The sequence below is a fragment of the Protopterus annectens genome, chromosome 9.part0 (assembly GCF_019279795.1).
Source record: "Protopterus annectens isolate FY-2018-M chromosome 9.part0, PAN1.0, whole genome shotgun sequence".
NCBI lineage: Eukaryota > Metazoa > Chordata > Ceratodontiformes > Protopteridae > Protopterus > Protopterus annectens.
This window is the reverse complement of record NC_056743.1, coordinates 1,765,899,839-1,765,913,093: the sequence shown is the minus strand read 5'-3', so window position 1 is coordinate 1,765,913,093 and position 13,255 is coordinate 1,765,899,839. Positions and strand designations below refer to the sequence as shown.

General features: G+C 43.4%; 1 protein-coding gene across 4 annotated transcripts in view; it reads right to left on the bottom strand.

Moving 5' to 3' along the window:
- Positions 1-13,255, bottom strand: part of PRKCSH (protein kinase C substrate 80K-H) — a 1,389,498-nt gene that overhangs the window by 1,129,530 nt on the left and 246,713 nt on the right. For all 4 annotated transcript variants that reach the window (XM_044084622.1, XM_044084620.1, XM_044084623.1 and 1 more), the window contains exon 7: positions 4,994-5,123. In XM_044084622.1, the coding sequence (XP_043940557.1) occupies positions 4,994-5,123 (130 nt within the window). The remainder of the gene's footprint in view (positions 1-4,993; positions 5,124-13,255) is intronic.

Here is a 13,255-nt window from a genome sequence, read left to right as displayed (position 1 = left end):
TGAGCTGCATACTCCCTCTGACTGGGAGGAACATTAGGGAGTTTCTTCTTTGGGATAGGAGGTGGAAGGGAAAAGGGTATGTAGTAACCTCTGGATATTGTACTTGGCACCCATGCATTGTTTGGGAGTTTTGTCCAGGTGTAGGGAAACATGGCCCCCAACTGCCTCCACAGTTGGACAGTGCTTCGGGAGCACTGACTGTGCCTACCAGAGGAGTCTCTGAAGCCCTGGTTTTGCAGAACCCCTCTGCACCTGGGGCAACATCTGCCACTGAAACCTCCCCTCCTCTGCCTCTGGAGGGAGTATCCCCATGTGAGCCCTGAAAGGTCCCCGGAATTTCTAGAACTGCATTTTCTCATCTTGCTGATTCCTAGAAAAAGGAACATTGGGGGGTAGAAAACTTCATTCCAATGGCAGACAGGGTCTTCCCTTACTGCTCGCTGCAAATAAGCATATCCTTCACTGACGGCCTGAACAAGGAGGAATGATCAAAGTTGGCATTAAAAAACCACATTGAAAGGTTCCACAAAGTCACGTAGCCTCACCCTTGCATGTCTCCTAACAGCTATACCTGAACCAGCTGCTTGTGAAGCACTGTCCGCTGTGTGGGATATCAGCATCAGCCATGAATTGGCAAAAGATGAAAAAGAGTAGATAACTGAGAGAAAACCTTCTTGAAATCTTCTGCAGACATGGAGTATGTGAGAGAGTTTGAAAGATCCATCAAATTTCTTTGAGAGTAGAATGTGCCAGGTAATTTAATAACCTCAGCGTGAATGTGGCGGAGGCATAGATGCACTTTCCAAATCTGTCCACTGCTCTGGACTCCCTGTTTGGTGGATAGAGAGAGAGGAGCTCTGCTCAGCTACCTCCTTAGTGGCTGCTGCCACAACTATGGCTTCAATGGGGACACCCTTACTCTAATGGTGTTTGTCTGCAGGAGGAACTAATTTATCTGGACATTTGGGAATGGGCTTGACTGCATCCAACTCCTTCCAAGCTTGACAAGAAGGAGGGTCACCCAAGACATAACATGGTCCAACCCGAAAGCCTCCAGGAACACCAATTCTTCAGAAGGAGCTTGGGAAGACCAGCCACCCTTCTGTTTGAAGATTTCCAGGCTGTCCCCCAGCAGAGATGGTCAGGTGGTGATCGGGGAGGGGGGGGGTCCTTCTCCCTGATGAAAAACAGTGTCTTCCATGACAGACTCCACAGGGGAGTCTATGTGCCTCCTCTTGCAAGCTTTTTTCTGCAGTACCTCCTCTCGGTGTTCGGGGGAGATGGCAGAAGGGGGAAATCCCTCTGGGGAATAAGTGTGGAGGCTTCCCAGAGTTGGCTGACCTAGAGGAGCAGAGATGATGGGCTCAGAGCTGGCACCCAATGAGGGGTGAGGGTGCAGGATCCAAGATACGAGAGGACAGCTTTCTATGCTAAGAGAAGGCCCTTTCTACTACCTGGAAGGCTGACGGACTCAGGGATATCTCTTACCCCCTCCCTGGAGCAGAGGCAGTAGAAGATGAGAGGTCGGGGCCACCCCCAGTTCTGAGCTGTCTAGAGCAGAGGCACCAAGGGAAAGGGATGGATCAGACAGTGTCTGAGCCGAACCCAGAGCCTCAGACCCTGTGCTGCCTTCCCAGATCTAAGACCCATTCTGATCTAACAGTATAGGAGCACGGCTGGTCAGGGAAACTGCCGGAGTTGAGGAAGGGAGCTTCCTCGATCCAACAGACTTCTCTTGGGAATCTTGGATCCTGAGACTCCGAGAGCACAGGTCGGATTGGAGAAGGAGACTGTATTGACTGGGCAGATGCACTCTCAGATCCAATAGGGAACAGAGGTGGCAGAATCCCCAACTGGATCTGAGCCCTGAGAAATTTCCACATCATCCTGTCCATATCTATGTCAATATGTTAAGGTCCAAAAAAGGTCTAGATGAAGCAGAGGAGGCAGGCCTAGAATGTTTCTTTGGAGTTTGAAACAGCTTGGATGGCAGAGCCGGAGAAACTTTGAGGGGTGCAAAAGATGCAAGGTTTTAAAATAAACTCTGGGGATCAGCTCCCAACAGTCAGATCTGAGGGTCTGGGATCACAGTATGATGTAGATGGCAATGGGGAACTAGATATGGTTATTACGCCTGTTGGACCTGAACAGGCCTGAGGATCTGAGTGAGGCATGACATTCTTCAGATCCAAAGTCTTCTTGAGCATTTTGTCTGGCTCCGACGAAGCCCTCGGAGACTTAGGGAGGATTCATTTCTTTGATTCTAAGGAGCCTAGAGCTTTAGAGAGGGGGCTGAGCCCCAGAAGAGGAAGAAGCTGGAAGGAAGCCCTTGAGGATTATTTTTTTGCACCAGTCTGAGATGGCCCTGGGGTTGAAAGTGGAGCAGATATCACATGAGGAATTTAAATGTTCAGGCCCCAGGCAGTACATGCACTTCTTGTGGGCATCTGAACTAGGAATCTTATGCCCACAACAAGTGCATTTCTTAAAGCCGGTTGGTTCTTCAAACACAGCTATAATTGTAACAAAAACAAAGAAACTTCAAAAATTTAACAGAGCACGAGCTATATGCCCTGAATAACCCAAAGTCACACACTAAAGAAGTTATTATATTGTTTAACTCAACACACAAAAGGCTTTTTTTTAAAAAATATATATATAAAATAATATACCACAAACTGCAGGCCAATTCCACTGAAGTGCTTTTAGAATTTATTGTAAAAAATGCAACAAAAGTTCAATATACTTCCACACAAAATCTATCTTCTCTCTAGCGCCTCGGCCACACTTGCCTTTAACAGAGTAAACTCTAATCACTCATACTAACAGCCTTTTATAATAATGAACACACCCACTTAATCAATTAGGTAAAAAAATATATCCTCATAAAAACTTTTGTATACATTAATATATTGACATGTTATAAATCACTTTACAAAAAACTTCTCCATGTACATTCGTGATTTAGCCCTTTATTTGCAAACAGCAAATAAAATGTTTGAGGAAAAAGGAGGTTTTTATGATTTTGAAATTTAATACAATGAGCCCTATAGGGATAAATCATGAATGTACATGGAGAAGTTTTTTGTAAAGTGATTTATAACATGTCAATATATTGTTAATGTATACAAAAGTTTTTATGGGGATATATTTTTTAAGTAATTGATTAAGTGGCTGTGTTCATTATTATAAAAGGCTGTTAGGTATGAGTGATTAGAGTTTACTCTGTTAAAGGCAAGTGTGGCCGAGGCGGTAGAGAGAAGATAGATTTTGTGTGGAAGTATACTGAACTTTTGTTGCACTTTTTACAATAAATTCTAAAAGTACTTCAGTGGAATTGGCCTGCAGGTCGTGGTATATTATTTGGTTTCTTTCGTTGGGTTGTGGTTTTTCAAGTCATATATATAAAATAGTTTAGTAAGAGTTAGGAGTCCCAAAAGGGTATGAAAGGAAGAAATAATGGTACGGATATAAGAGAAAATAAACCCTAATGCCAGCTACTACTTAAGGCAATAAGAGGGAGGAGGAAACCGAGATTATATTTAAAGCAGTAATAAAATAATACAAATATTGCAGTTTAACAAGAAAAAAAAAAACAAGAGAATTAACTTTCACTGCTTAAGATCCGGAATCACGTCCTGTGGCAATGGTGGCAAACGAGAAATGGGGAGTTGGGGGATGGAACAGAGTGTTATGGGTAGAGGGAGGAGTTCAAGATTTGGATCTGAAGTGTTGTAAATGCAAATGAGATGGACCAAAGGATTGGATCAGAGATCCATTCATGAGGAAGAATGAAAGGACAACATCAGATCTGATGCATTTGCTTGTCTTCAAATGATCAAGCACAGAATGATCATTAGTTGGACACAGAGGAGAGTAGTTATGCGCTGGAATACAAGACCACCTAGCTCAGGGAGGATGGGGTGGGTGAGCAAGGCAGAAACTGTCCACATCCTGGTGTGGTGGCCAAGCTCAGTCAAAGTAATCTACTTAATTCTGCAAGGTTAGGCTTTGCCCAAGGCCCTAATGGACCCACTTAGTTAAACACATTTTCAGTACACTTTTCTGTACATCTTTATATTCAAGCAGCCTCATATGGCATAAAGGCCTGTGTCTGTAGGAGAACAGGTAATTGTATATGATGTAGCTGCACAGGTGCTCTAGGTATGTCTTTGCACAGTGCCTGAAAAAGCGACCATTGAAATTCAGCAACCAAACAAAGATCTGTAAGCTGCTTAGTGTCATGGAAAGTGTAGAATTTAATTTTTGGCAGATGTCCACAGTGGAGTCAGAAGGGCTTCACTTCAACAAAAAAATAAGTTGCCCAAGGAATATTCCTGTGTAGTGTGCAGGCAAATACGATTGATCTGGATTGGTGGAATTTGACTAGTTTCTGTAGCTGCTTAGTATTATTTATTTATTTTTTTGGATATACATACACTACTTTAGCAGGTGCCCCTAAGTAAACTACAAAGACCCCAGCAGCAAACCATTGACCTAACAATACTCCTACCCATTTTGAATTCAGACAGGCCCTCCTACTGTTCTAGTCTAGGTTGTTCAACAGATGCAGTTAAGCCTAGTGTAAATCTCTCACCTCATACCCACCAAAAATCATTCTAGCTCTATCAAAACCAACTTTAAACTCTTCTGATGTTTTAGGTGCACTATCTCAGACTTAAAATATTCCATAGCCTTACTATACATTTTAATCAAAAGTGCAAGACTCTACCCCCACCACACACACTGAGGTTCGCATTCCCTTCCTCCTCCTCCGTCCTTCCTTGTTAATTGAATAATTTCATTAATTCATAAGCTGTGAATCCAAATGAGATCTTAACATCTTCCCTATACTTTAAGTATGCATATGCAACTTCTGATGCCACCTCCTCCCATTAAACACACCAACTATTTTCCAAGTGTAATTTTATCAACGTTATTAATGTGGAGTCAATGGGTTGCTAAATCTGTGCCCTCTAGCTGAGGTACTCACCTTCCCAAGCTTTCTCATGGACTTCCTTGGCCTCTTTCTCTGGAATTTCAGCTGCATCTTTTGCAGCCCTCAAAGTTTCTACTTGATCGATCAAAGATTTCTTACCCTCCTGCAGTTCAGCCAATTTGACCTACATTTTTAAAAATTAGAACAAAGCTGCATTAAAGAACTAGAACATTACAAAAAAAAAAAAAATATGCTGCATTTTAAAACGCAACATAACATGAACATATGTCACACCGGAATGTTTTCACTAATCCATTACATGGCACTTACTAGCAGCACTCATGGGGTCATCATAATACTGGATGGTAAAGAAATATGACATATAAAAATTTCTGAACACACAGTATTACAGAGCTGAAAAAATCTAGTTTATCTACAATTAAATACAACTACATGAAATTGTATAAAGTTTGTGATGTACCAGTTATCCACATATCAACACCACAAAAGAATAAGCAGCAGTCCAGGCTCAATAAAACCAATACAGACATCTTAGTAATGTGACAAAGTACAGTTTAGAACTGGAAGCTACTAAATACCATATGAAATGATTGGCACAAAAAGTCAGAGAATATACTTTCTGAGCAGTGTTCACAACAGAACTACTTTAAGTATTGGTCACCGTGCAATCTTTCTCTGAGTCACAGAGTTACAGCCTCAGCAACTTATGAATTAAAGTACCAGTGAGACAGAAAAACTACCTTGCTAGCTGCAATGTTTTAGTCAAGTATGCATGTCCTATTCGTAGTAGAGCAAGAATTCAATTATAGTACTGCCACCTCTGCCCCCCCGAGGATGGCTGGAAGCTCAAACAGTAGATAACAGGAAAGATCATACCATCTACTTAATGCATCTCACATGGACTACATTATGACCAGTGAGACTGTAAGAAACGGCTAACTTAGCATTAAGTAGATGGTATGGTGGTATGTACTCTCCATGGAACCACTGCTACTCCACACACGTCAAGAAGGTCACAGAGCAAAGCACATGGGCTGTACCAAGACTGGAGAGGTCAACTATCTAGCACAGTCCTGGTTGCTCAGCTGCTAAGTTCCTGTATTTGGCACATGCTGGTACACATCTCAGATGCCCTACTTAAGGGAACAAGACAGTCAGGGCATTATGTTGGCTTACTTCAGGTGGGGACAAATATACTACATAAAATCAAGTGACTTTGCCACCGAACATGTAGCAGAAAAACTATAGTTGAGCAAGACCTTAAAATAACGGTAGCTGTCCTACTTCGCACAGCTGCAGTATTCTTACAACTAGGATGTCCTGCAGAGGATAAATCTGGCCAGCATACCAAAGCTTTTATACCTTACAGGCATCAGACACATGTCTTACATCCAAGGTGTAGAATACGCATGTTGCCTAATCCTCACAACTAAAATGCGCAAGTCAAAACAGAGCACCCCAAAAGGAAAGCAACTTACACATCCGGGAAGGAGGAGAAGGAAAAAAAAGTAAGGCATACCTCTCGGCCAGAAGAAAGGCAACAGAAAACAGGGAGGAGGGAGGAACAGAATGATGCAACAGTGAGAAGTAGGAAATCTACTATTATGGTAAGATCTTACACAACTGTACTATGCCCTTCCTTTATCACTGTAGCAGCGTTATTTATAACTGGGAGAGCAGAACATCCAACTTGTAATGTTTAGTAAAAGTGTGTACAGAAGACTACACTGCAGTTTCAAAATTGAACTAGTATCCAGACCATTGGAGGAAAAAATAGTACCAGAATAGGCAACTGCCCTAGTAGAATAAGCTCAAACAGAAGAAAGCTGTTTGGCATGCAAGGAATAGCAAAAAGAAATGGCCTTGCAGATCCAGGAGGAGATGCTTTGCTTAGAAACAGCTAAAATCTAAATTTCTGGAATGAAAAGAAACAAAGTTGCTCAGATTTCCCAATTTTTTTTGTCTAATACTAAGGCTGTCTGTGTAAATCCAAGGTCTGATGAATCCTCTCACTGGCATTCTATGTTGCAGGGAAAAAAAGGAAAATTAATTGTTTGATTAAAGAAAAACTCATCAACCACCTTGGGCATAAAAAGACTAGCACAAAGACACACCCTGTCCCTGTGGAAAAAAGAAAAGGCAGAACTACCATGAGTGCTTGAAGCTCAGACTCCCTTAGCAGAAGAGCCACCAATAGTACAGTCTTCATCGTAGAGTGCAGTAAGAACAGGAAACTGCAGGCTGAAAGTGAAACTGAATTAATTTCTCAAGCACAAAACCAAGGTCCCACGGAGGAGAAATAGAATTTCTTGGGGGTCTAATATGAAGGACGCCTTCAAAAATTATTTGATTTCAAAACGAAAAGCAAGAGGTGAATTCAAGGGTGGACAAATGAGTTAAGACAAGAATATGAGAAATGAGCAACTCACAGAAATAAGAAAGGACCATAAGAATACCCACAGAAAAAAAGAGCCCAGGTCATGCTCGAGACACCACATAGAAAATCTTTTCCATTTAGAGACCGGATTTTCTAGTCTCCTGCAAAACCCAAAGCATGTCCTCAGAAAACTGATGTCTAAAAAGACTCAAAACCCTATCACCCAAAGAATCAACAGACGAGTGGGCAAGCGAGTATGAATGAGAGATCCCTTGGCCTGCATGACAGTCTATCCTGTGAGGTAACTACTATTTCCTTTGCCCAGGGTGCAATCATCAGAAGGGTGACCCATGCTTTCTGGGCCAAAAGGCAGTCACCAGAAAGATTTTGAGCTTGTCCCACATGATCTTGTGTAGGACTTTTGTGAGTACAGGAAGACAGGGAAAGGCATACAGAAACATCTCATTCCAGGAAAAAGACATGGCCATCCATTCTCCAAGCCAAAGGACTTGATACTTTGGAACACAACTGGGGAAGTTATCAAAGGGATCTGCTTGAGGAATGCACGCAAAATTCTGCTTCAGGAATGCACCACTGATGTACAATGTCAAGGATCACCTTCCTGTGATGCATCCATGCCTTGGAAGTGCTCAAAGTGTCTGCCACAAGACTGTGCTTTGAGGGAATGTAAACCACCTAAAGCAACTGATGGCAGACAGCACAATCCCAAGCCTGAAGAGCCAACCTGTAAAGAAGGTAAGACTTTGCACCCCTTGCATGGTGATGGGCTATCAGTATCAGCGGCACAACAAGCAGTACATACGCCTTTGGTGCAGAAAGCTGTGGTTCTACTCCCACACCAGGCAGATCGATTGCTGACAACAGTGCAGCATAAGGGAAGGGCTGTATTTCTCAGTGTACCCAAGAGATCCCAGTCACCTATTGAAAAGAACAAAAGTTCCATGATGCCCTGGCCAACTTTCTCCTAATTGTCTGTGAAAATCCTTAGAGTACCCAGTACCCAAAGGGAGTGGAAGGCATGATGAGAAAATCACAGCTCCCATCTCCTTGATGTTGACATGGTCTGCCAGTTGCTCAGATCATCAAAGCTCATGGAACTTGATGTTGTTGAATGAGCTTCCCCTGTACTGTCTGGAAGCATCTGTGTACAGCTCCAGAGTATGAAGACGGATCTGAAAAGATGGACCTGAAGTCAGGGAAATCTAGCAAATCCACCAGTGGAATTCGAGCTTGAGAGAAGACAAGAAAGGAACAGGATAATCCAGAGGTATGGCAGTGCTCAAGGCAAACAGTCTTGGCATACCACTGAAACTTTCTCATACGAGTTTGGTGAAGAGAACCATGGGATTAGTGGATGCCATAAACCCCAAAGCTCAAAGAAATTCCCTTGCGACTGGATGAGGAAGAAAAGACTGGAAATAGGCAGTCAAGCACAGGACCATGGAGGAGGAAAACCATCACTGGTATTGTCTGAATCCTGCATCCTAGAAACACCTGGTCTTGAGAAGGGGTCATTGCAGACTGAGATTTAAGGTGAACTCCACAATGCAGAGAAGTATAAATAAGTGAATGGCCTGAAGTAAAGACCGCCGACAGGGGGAACGGAATAAACAGGTCATCCAAATAGGGGAATATCTGAATTTCTGGAAGTCTGCAGAAGGCTACCACTGGGGCCGTAAGACCCTCAGAGCTATAGAAAGTAAGTACAGTTTTGTACCTACCATAAATGTAGATGTCCGAACAGGATAGCATCTGCAGTCATAACAAATGGGTTGTCCTGTCATCAGGCAGCCCTTCGGTCGGCCGGATTCCAAAGTCTGGGTCCGGCTTCGGCTGATGTCGCACTTCACCCGACGTCATCTCTGCTGGTCTTCGGGTATAAAGGCATCAGCCGACGCCATTTTCCTCAGTGTTTCTTGCCCCAGATGCCAGTTGCCCTCTTGGAAAGCTAAATTTTGGATAAATGCCAATGTTTCCAAAATAGTAGAAGGCAAACACAAAAAATAAGCATGTATGTACATATATACAAACAAATACACCATAAGAGACTCCCCCCCAGCTAGCTATTAGGAGGGTAAATACCCTAGTAGTACCACAGAGGGGAAGGAGGGTGGGTAATCCTGACTGCAGATGCTATCCTGTTCGGACATCTACATTTATGGTAGGTACAAAACTGTACTATGTCCTTCAAGGATGCATCTGCAGTCATAACAAATGGGTAGAATACCATAGCCAAACTAGGGGAGGAAGAAGAAGAATTATGGTGTAGTTAGGATCCCTTGCAGTACAGCAGTGGCAAACCCTGCTCGGGATCTGGAGTATAGAGGTAAATTATAATGCTTGGCAAATGTATGCACTGAGGTCCAAGTAGCCGCCTCAATAATGTCCTTGGTTGCCACTCCTCGTAAGAAAGCTGTGGTAGTGGCTGTAGCCCTTGTAGAATGAGGTCTTATGTTCTGTGGAATTGGTTTTCCATGGTAGGAGTAACAGAATCTTATGCAATTTCCTATCCATTTGGAGATTGTCTGTTTGGAAATTGCTTTTCCTTCCCTTCCTGTTGCATAGGCTACTAAAAGCTTGTCAGTTTTTCTGTCACCTTTGGTTCTGTCCAGGTAGTAGCGTAACTGTCTATGTACATCCAAGGTATGCAGCAGTCTTTCCCCCCTGTTCTGTGGATTGGGAAAGAAGGTAGGTAGGTGGATTGCCTGGTTTAAAGACACTCTGGATACCACCTTAGGCATAAATGTAGGATTAGTTCTCATGGACACCCTATCTTGATGGAAGATTAGGAAGGGTTGTACTGCCATTAAGGCCTGTAGTTCCGAAACCCTCCTTGCTGAAGTAATTGCCAGTAGGAAAGCAGTTTTCCATGATAGGTGTTGAAGATCTGCTGTTGCTGCTGGTTCAAATGGAGGGAGTGTCAATTTTTCTAGCACAAAGTTCAAGTCCCATGCTGGTAATGGTGGTTTCCTAGGAGGTTTTACATTCTTGATCCCTCTGACGAACTGCCTGAGTAGAGGATGCGAAAAGACAGGTGGATCAAAGCTGTATTCTGCTGAAATAGCTGATGCATGTATCTTGATGGAGGAATAGGACAGGCCTGTATGTAGAAGCTCTGCCAAGTACTCCAGGATGTTAGCAATATCTATGTTCGACACATCTTTTCCTCTTTCAGAACTCCAAATGACAAACCTTTTCCATTTTCCTGCATAGTTCCTTCTTGTTGAAGGTCTGCGGGCTTCAAGGATAATGTCTTTAACCCTTTGGGATAGGTCTGGGTTAGTTGCTGCTATGTGATGTTCCAGGCAGTCATTTGCAAGGTTTTTAGGTTTGGGTGCATGATGTTGTAGTTGTTCTGAGTTAACATCAAAGGCATCAGGGGTATTGACCACATTCTCCCCTGAGACATGCTCCTCAGCAATGGATACCAGTGTTGTCTTGGCCAATTCGGAGCTATCAGGATTATCCTTGGATGGTCCTCTTTGATTTTCAGTAGTACCTTGTGCATCAAAGGAAGAGGTGGAAATGCATATGCTGTCAGGCCTTTCCAACTGAAGGATAGAGAGTCCACCTTTCATGCAAGTGGGTGGTATGTCCTTGTGCAGAATTTTTTGAGCTGGTGATTGAGTGGGGATGCGAATAGGTCTATTTGTGGCATTCCCCATTTCTTTGTGATGGCCTTGAAGATGTCCGGGTGTAGCATCCATTCGTGAGCATCCGAGGTGGTTCTGCTTAACATGTCTGCTAGGGTGTTTTCTTTTCCCGGCACAAATATTGCCTGTAACTGGATGTTGTAGCTCAGAGCCATATTCCAAAGGTCCAGAGTCATTCTGCATAGGGGGTATGAATGAGTGCCTCCCTGTTTATTGATGTACCACATGACTGTGGTGTTGTCTGTCCTTATCATTAAATGGCCTTCTTTGAGGAATGGTCTGAATTTCTGGATTGCTAGTTTTACTGCCAGCATTTCTTTTTGGTTTATGTGCAGGTGCAGCTGGTCTGGAGTCCACAATCCTTGTATGCATTTGTCCAACATGTCGCCCCAGCCTAGGTCTGAGGTGTCCGTTGTGATGGTTTGGCTTGCTTGAAAGTTGTGGAAGGGCAAGCCTGGGTTTGACTGGCATGCTTGAGCCCACCATAGGAACTCCTGTTTCAGGCATGGGATTAGTGGGATTTCGGTTTCTAAGCTGTGCCTGTGTTGAGACCATAAATTCTTTAGGTACCACTGTAGCTTTCTCATATGCAGTCTGGCATGTGGGACCAAGATTATGCATGATGCCATGAAGCCCAAGGCCTGCAGTACTTTTCTTGCTGTTAGTTTGTTCTGCTTTGTTAATGCCAAGAAGTAAAGAGGAGCTGTTTTGTTTTTCTGCAGTTAGGAATGCCATTTGTTTTACTGTGTCCAATTCCGCACCCAAGAATGTTCTTGTTTGGGATGGTATCAGTCTTGACTTTTGTAAATTGACTGTGTATCCCAGGGCTTGTAGTAAGCAAATGACTCTCTGTAAATCTGTTGTCAGCTTGCTTTTGTTGTCCGCTTGTAACAGGCAGTCGTCCAGGTATGGATAAATTTGGATTCCCTGTAGCCTGCAGTGAGCGATTACTGATGCCAGGCATTTTGTGAATACTCTGGGTGCAGTAGATAAGCCAAAGGGCAATGCTGAGAATTGATAATGCTCTGATCCTGCAAGAAATCTGAGGTATCTTCTGCAATTTGGTCGTATGGGGGCGTGCAGGTATGCCTCCTTGAGATCTAGAGTTACCAGCCAACACTCCTTGCCCAGCATGGGAAGAAGTTGCTGTAGGGTCAGCATTTTGAATTTTGGGACAATGATGTATGTGTTTAAGACGGACAGGTCAAGAATAGGTCTCCAACTTTTCTCTTTTCTTGGTACTAGGAAGAGTCTGGAGTAGAATCCTTTGCCCTGTTCTGTTATTGGTACTCTTTCCACAGCTCTCATCTTTGTTAATTGCGCTATCTGCTTTAGAGCTTCTGTTTTTGATTTGGAGGTAGGTTTGGCATTCCTCTTTTACTGGTAAGGTGTGGAAGTGGAACCTGTAGCCTTGGTCTATGGTTTGCAAAATCCACTTGTCTTTTGTGATATAGTGCCAATTTTTGAAAATAAGGCTAACTTTCCGCCTAAAGGTGCTGCTATTTGCTCCCTGGTAGGCGGTGTCAGAGCCAAGTCACTGTGATTGTCCTGTTGCAGTGGCAGTGGTTGTGTCTGTGCCTCGGTTATTGCCTTGCCACTGTCGTCCTCTGTAGGCACCTCCTCTGGATTGATTTCTGCCTCTAGAGCGTCTATTCCTGCCTCTGAGATTTTGAGGAGTCTGGAAAGGACCAGTTTTTGGCAGGCCAGTTCCTGCTAAACCTTGGGGGCTGAACCTGTAAGAAATCCTTAACTGTTTGTACAGATTTTGCCTTCTCTTCCATTTTCTTCATTACTTGCTGAGCAGGTGTACCAAATAGACTGGCCTTATCCATAGGAGCATCTAACAGCTTTGCTTTAACATGATCCGGCAAGACCTGCTCTTTCAACCATGCATGCCTTCTTATCACTGTGCCAGTCATGGCTGATCTAAATGAAGCCTCCAGTGCATCATAGCCACATTTTAAAGAATGGTTACTAACCTGCTGAATGTTATTCACCATTTCTAAAACATATTTCTTATCTAAGGAGTCATCAGAGGACAGCTTCTTAGTTAACTGATCAAGCATAAACTCTTGGTATTGGATCATATGAAACTGACAGTTTAAAGCTCTAGCTGAGAGAGTAGCAGAGGTGTAAACTTTTTTCCCCCATCTCTCTAAGGACCTGGATTCCCTTTCAGAAGGAATAGGGTTTTGCTGAGGTCGAGGCTACTGCCTTAGGCCCCTGGGATATAGTCTCAGGATC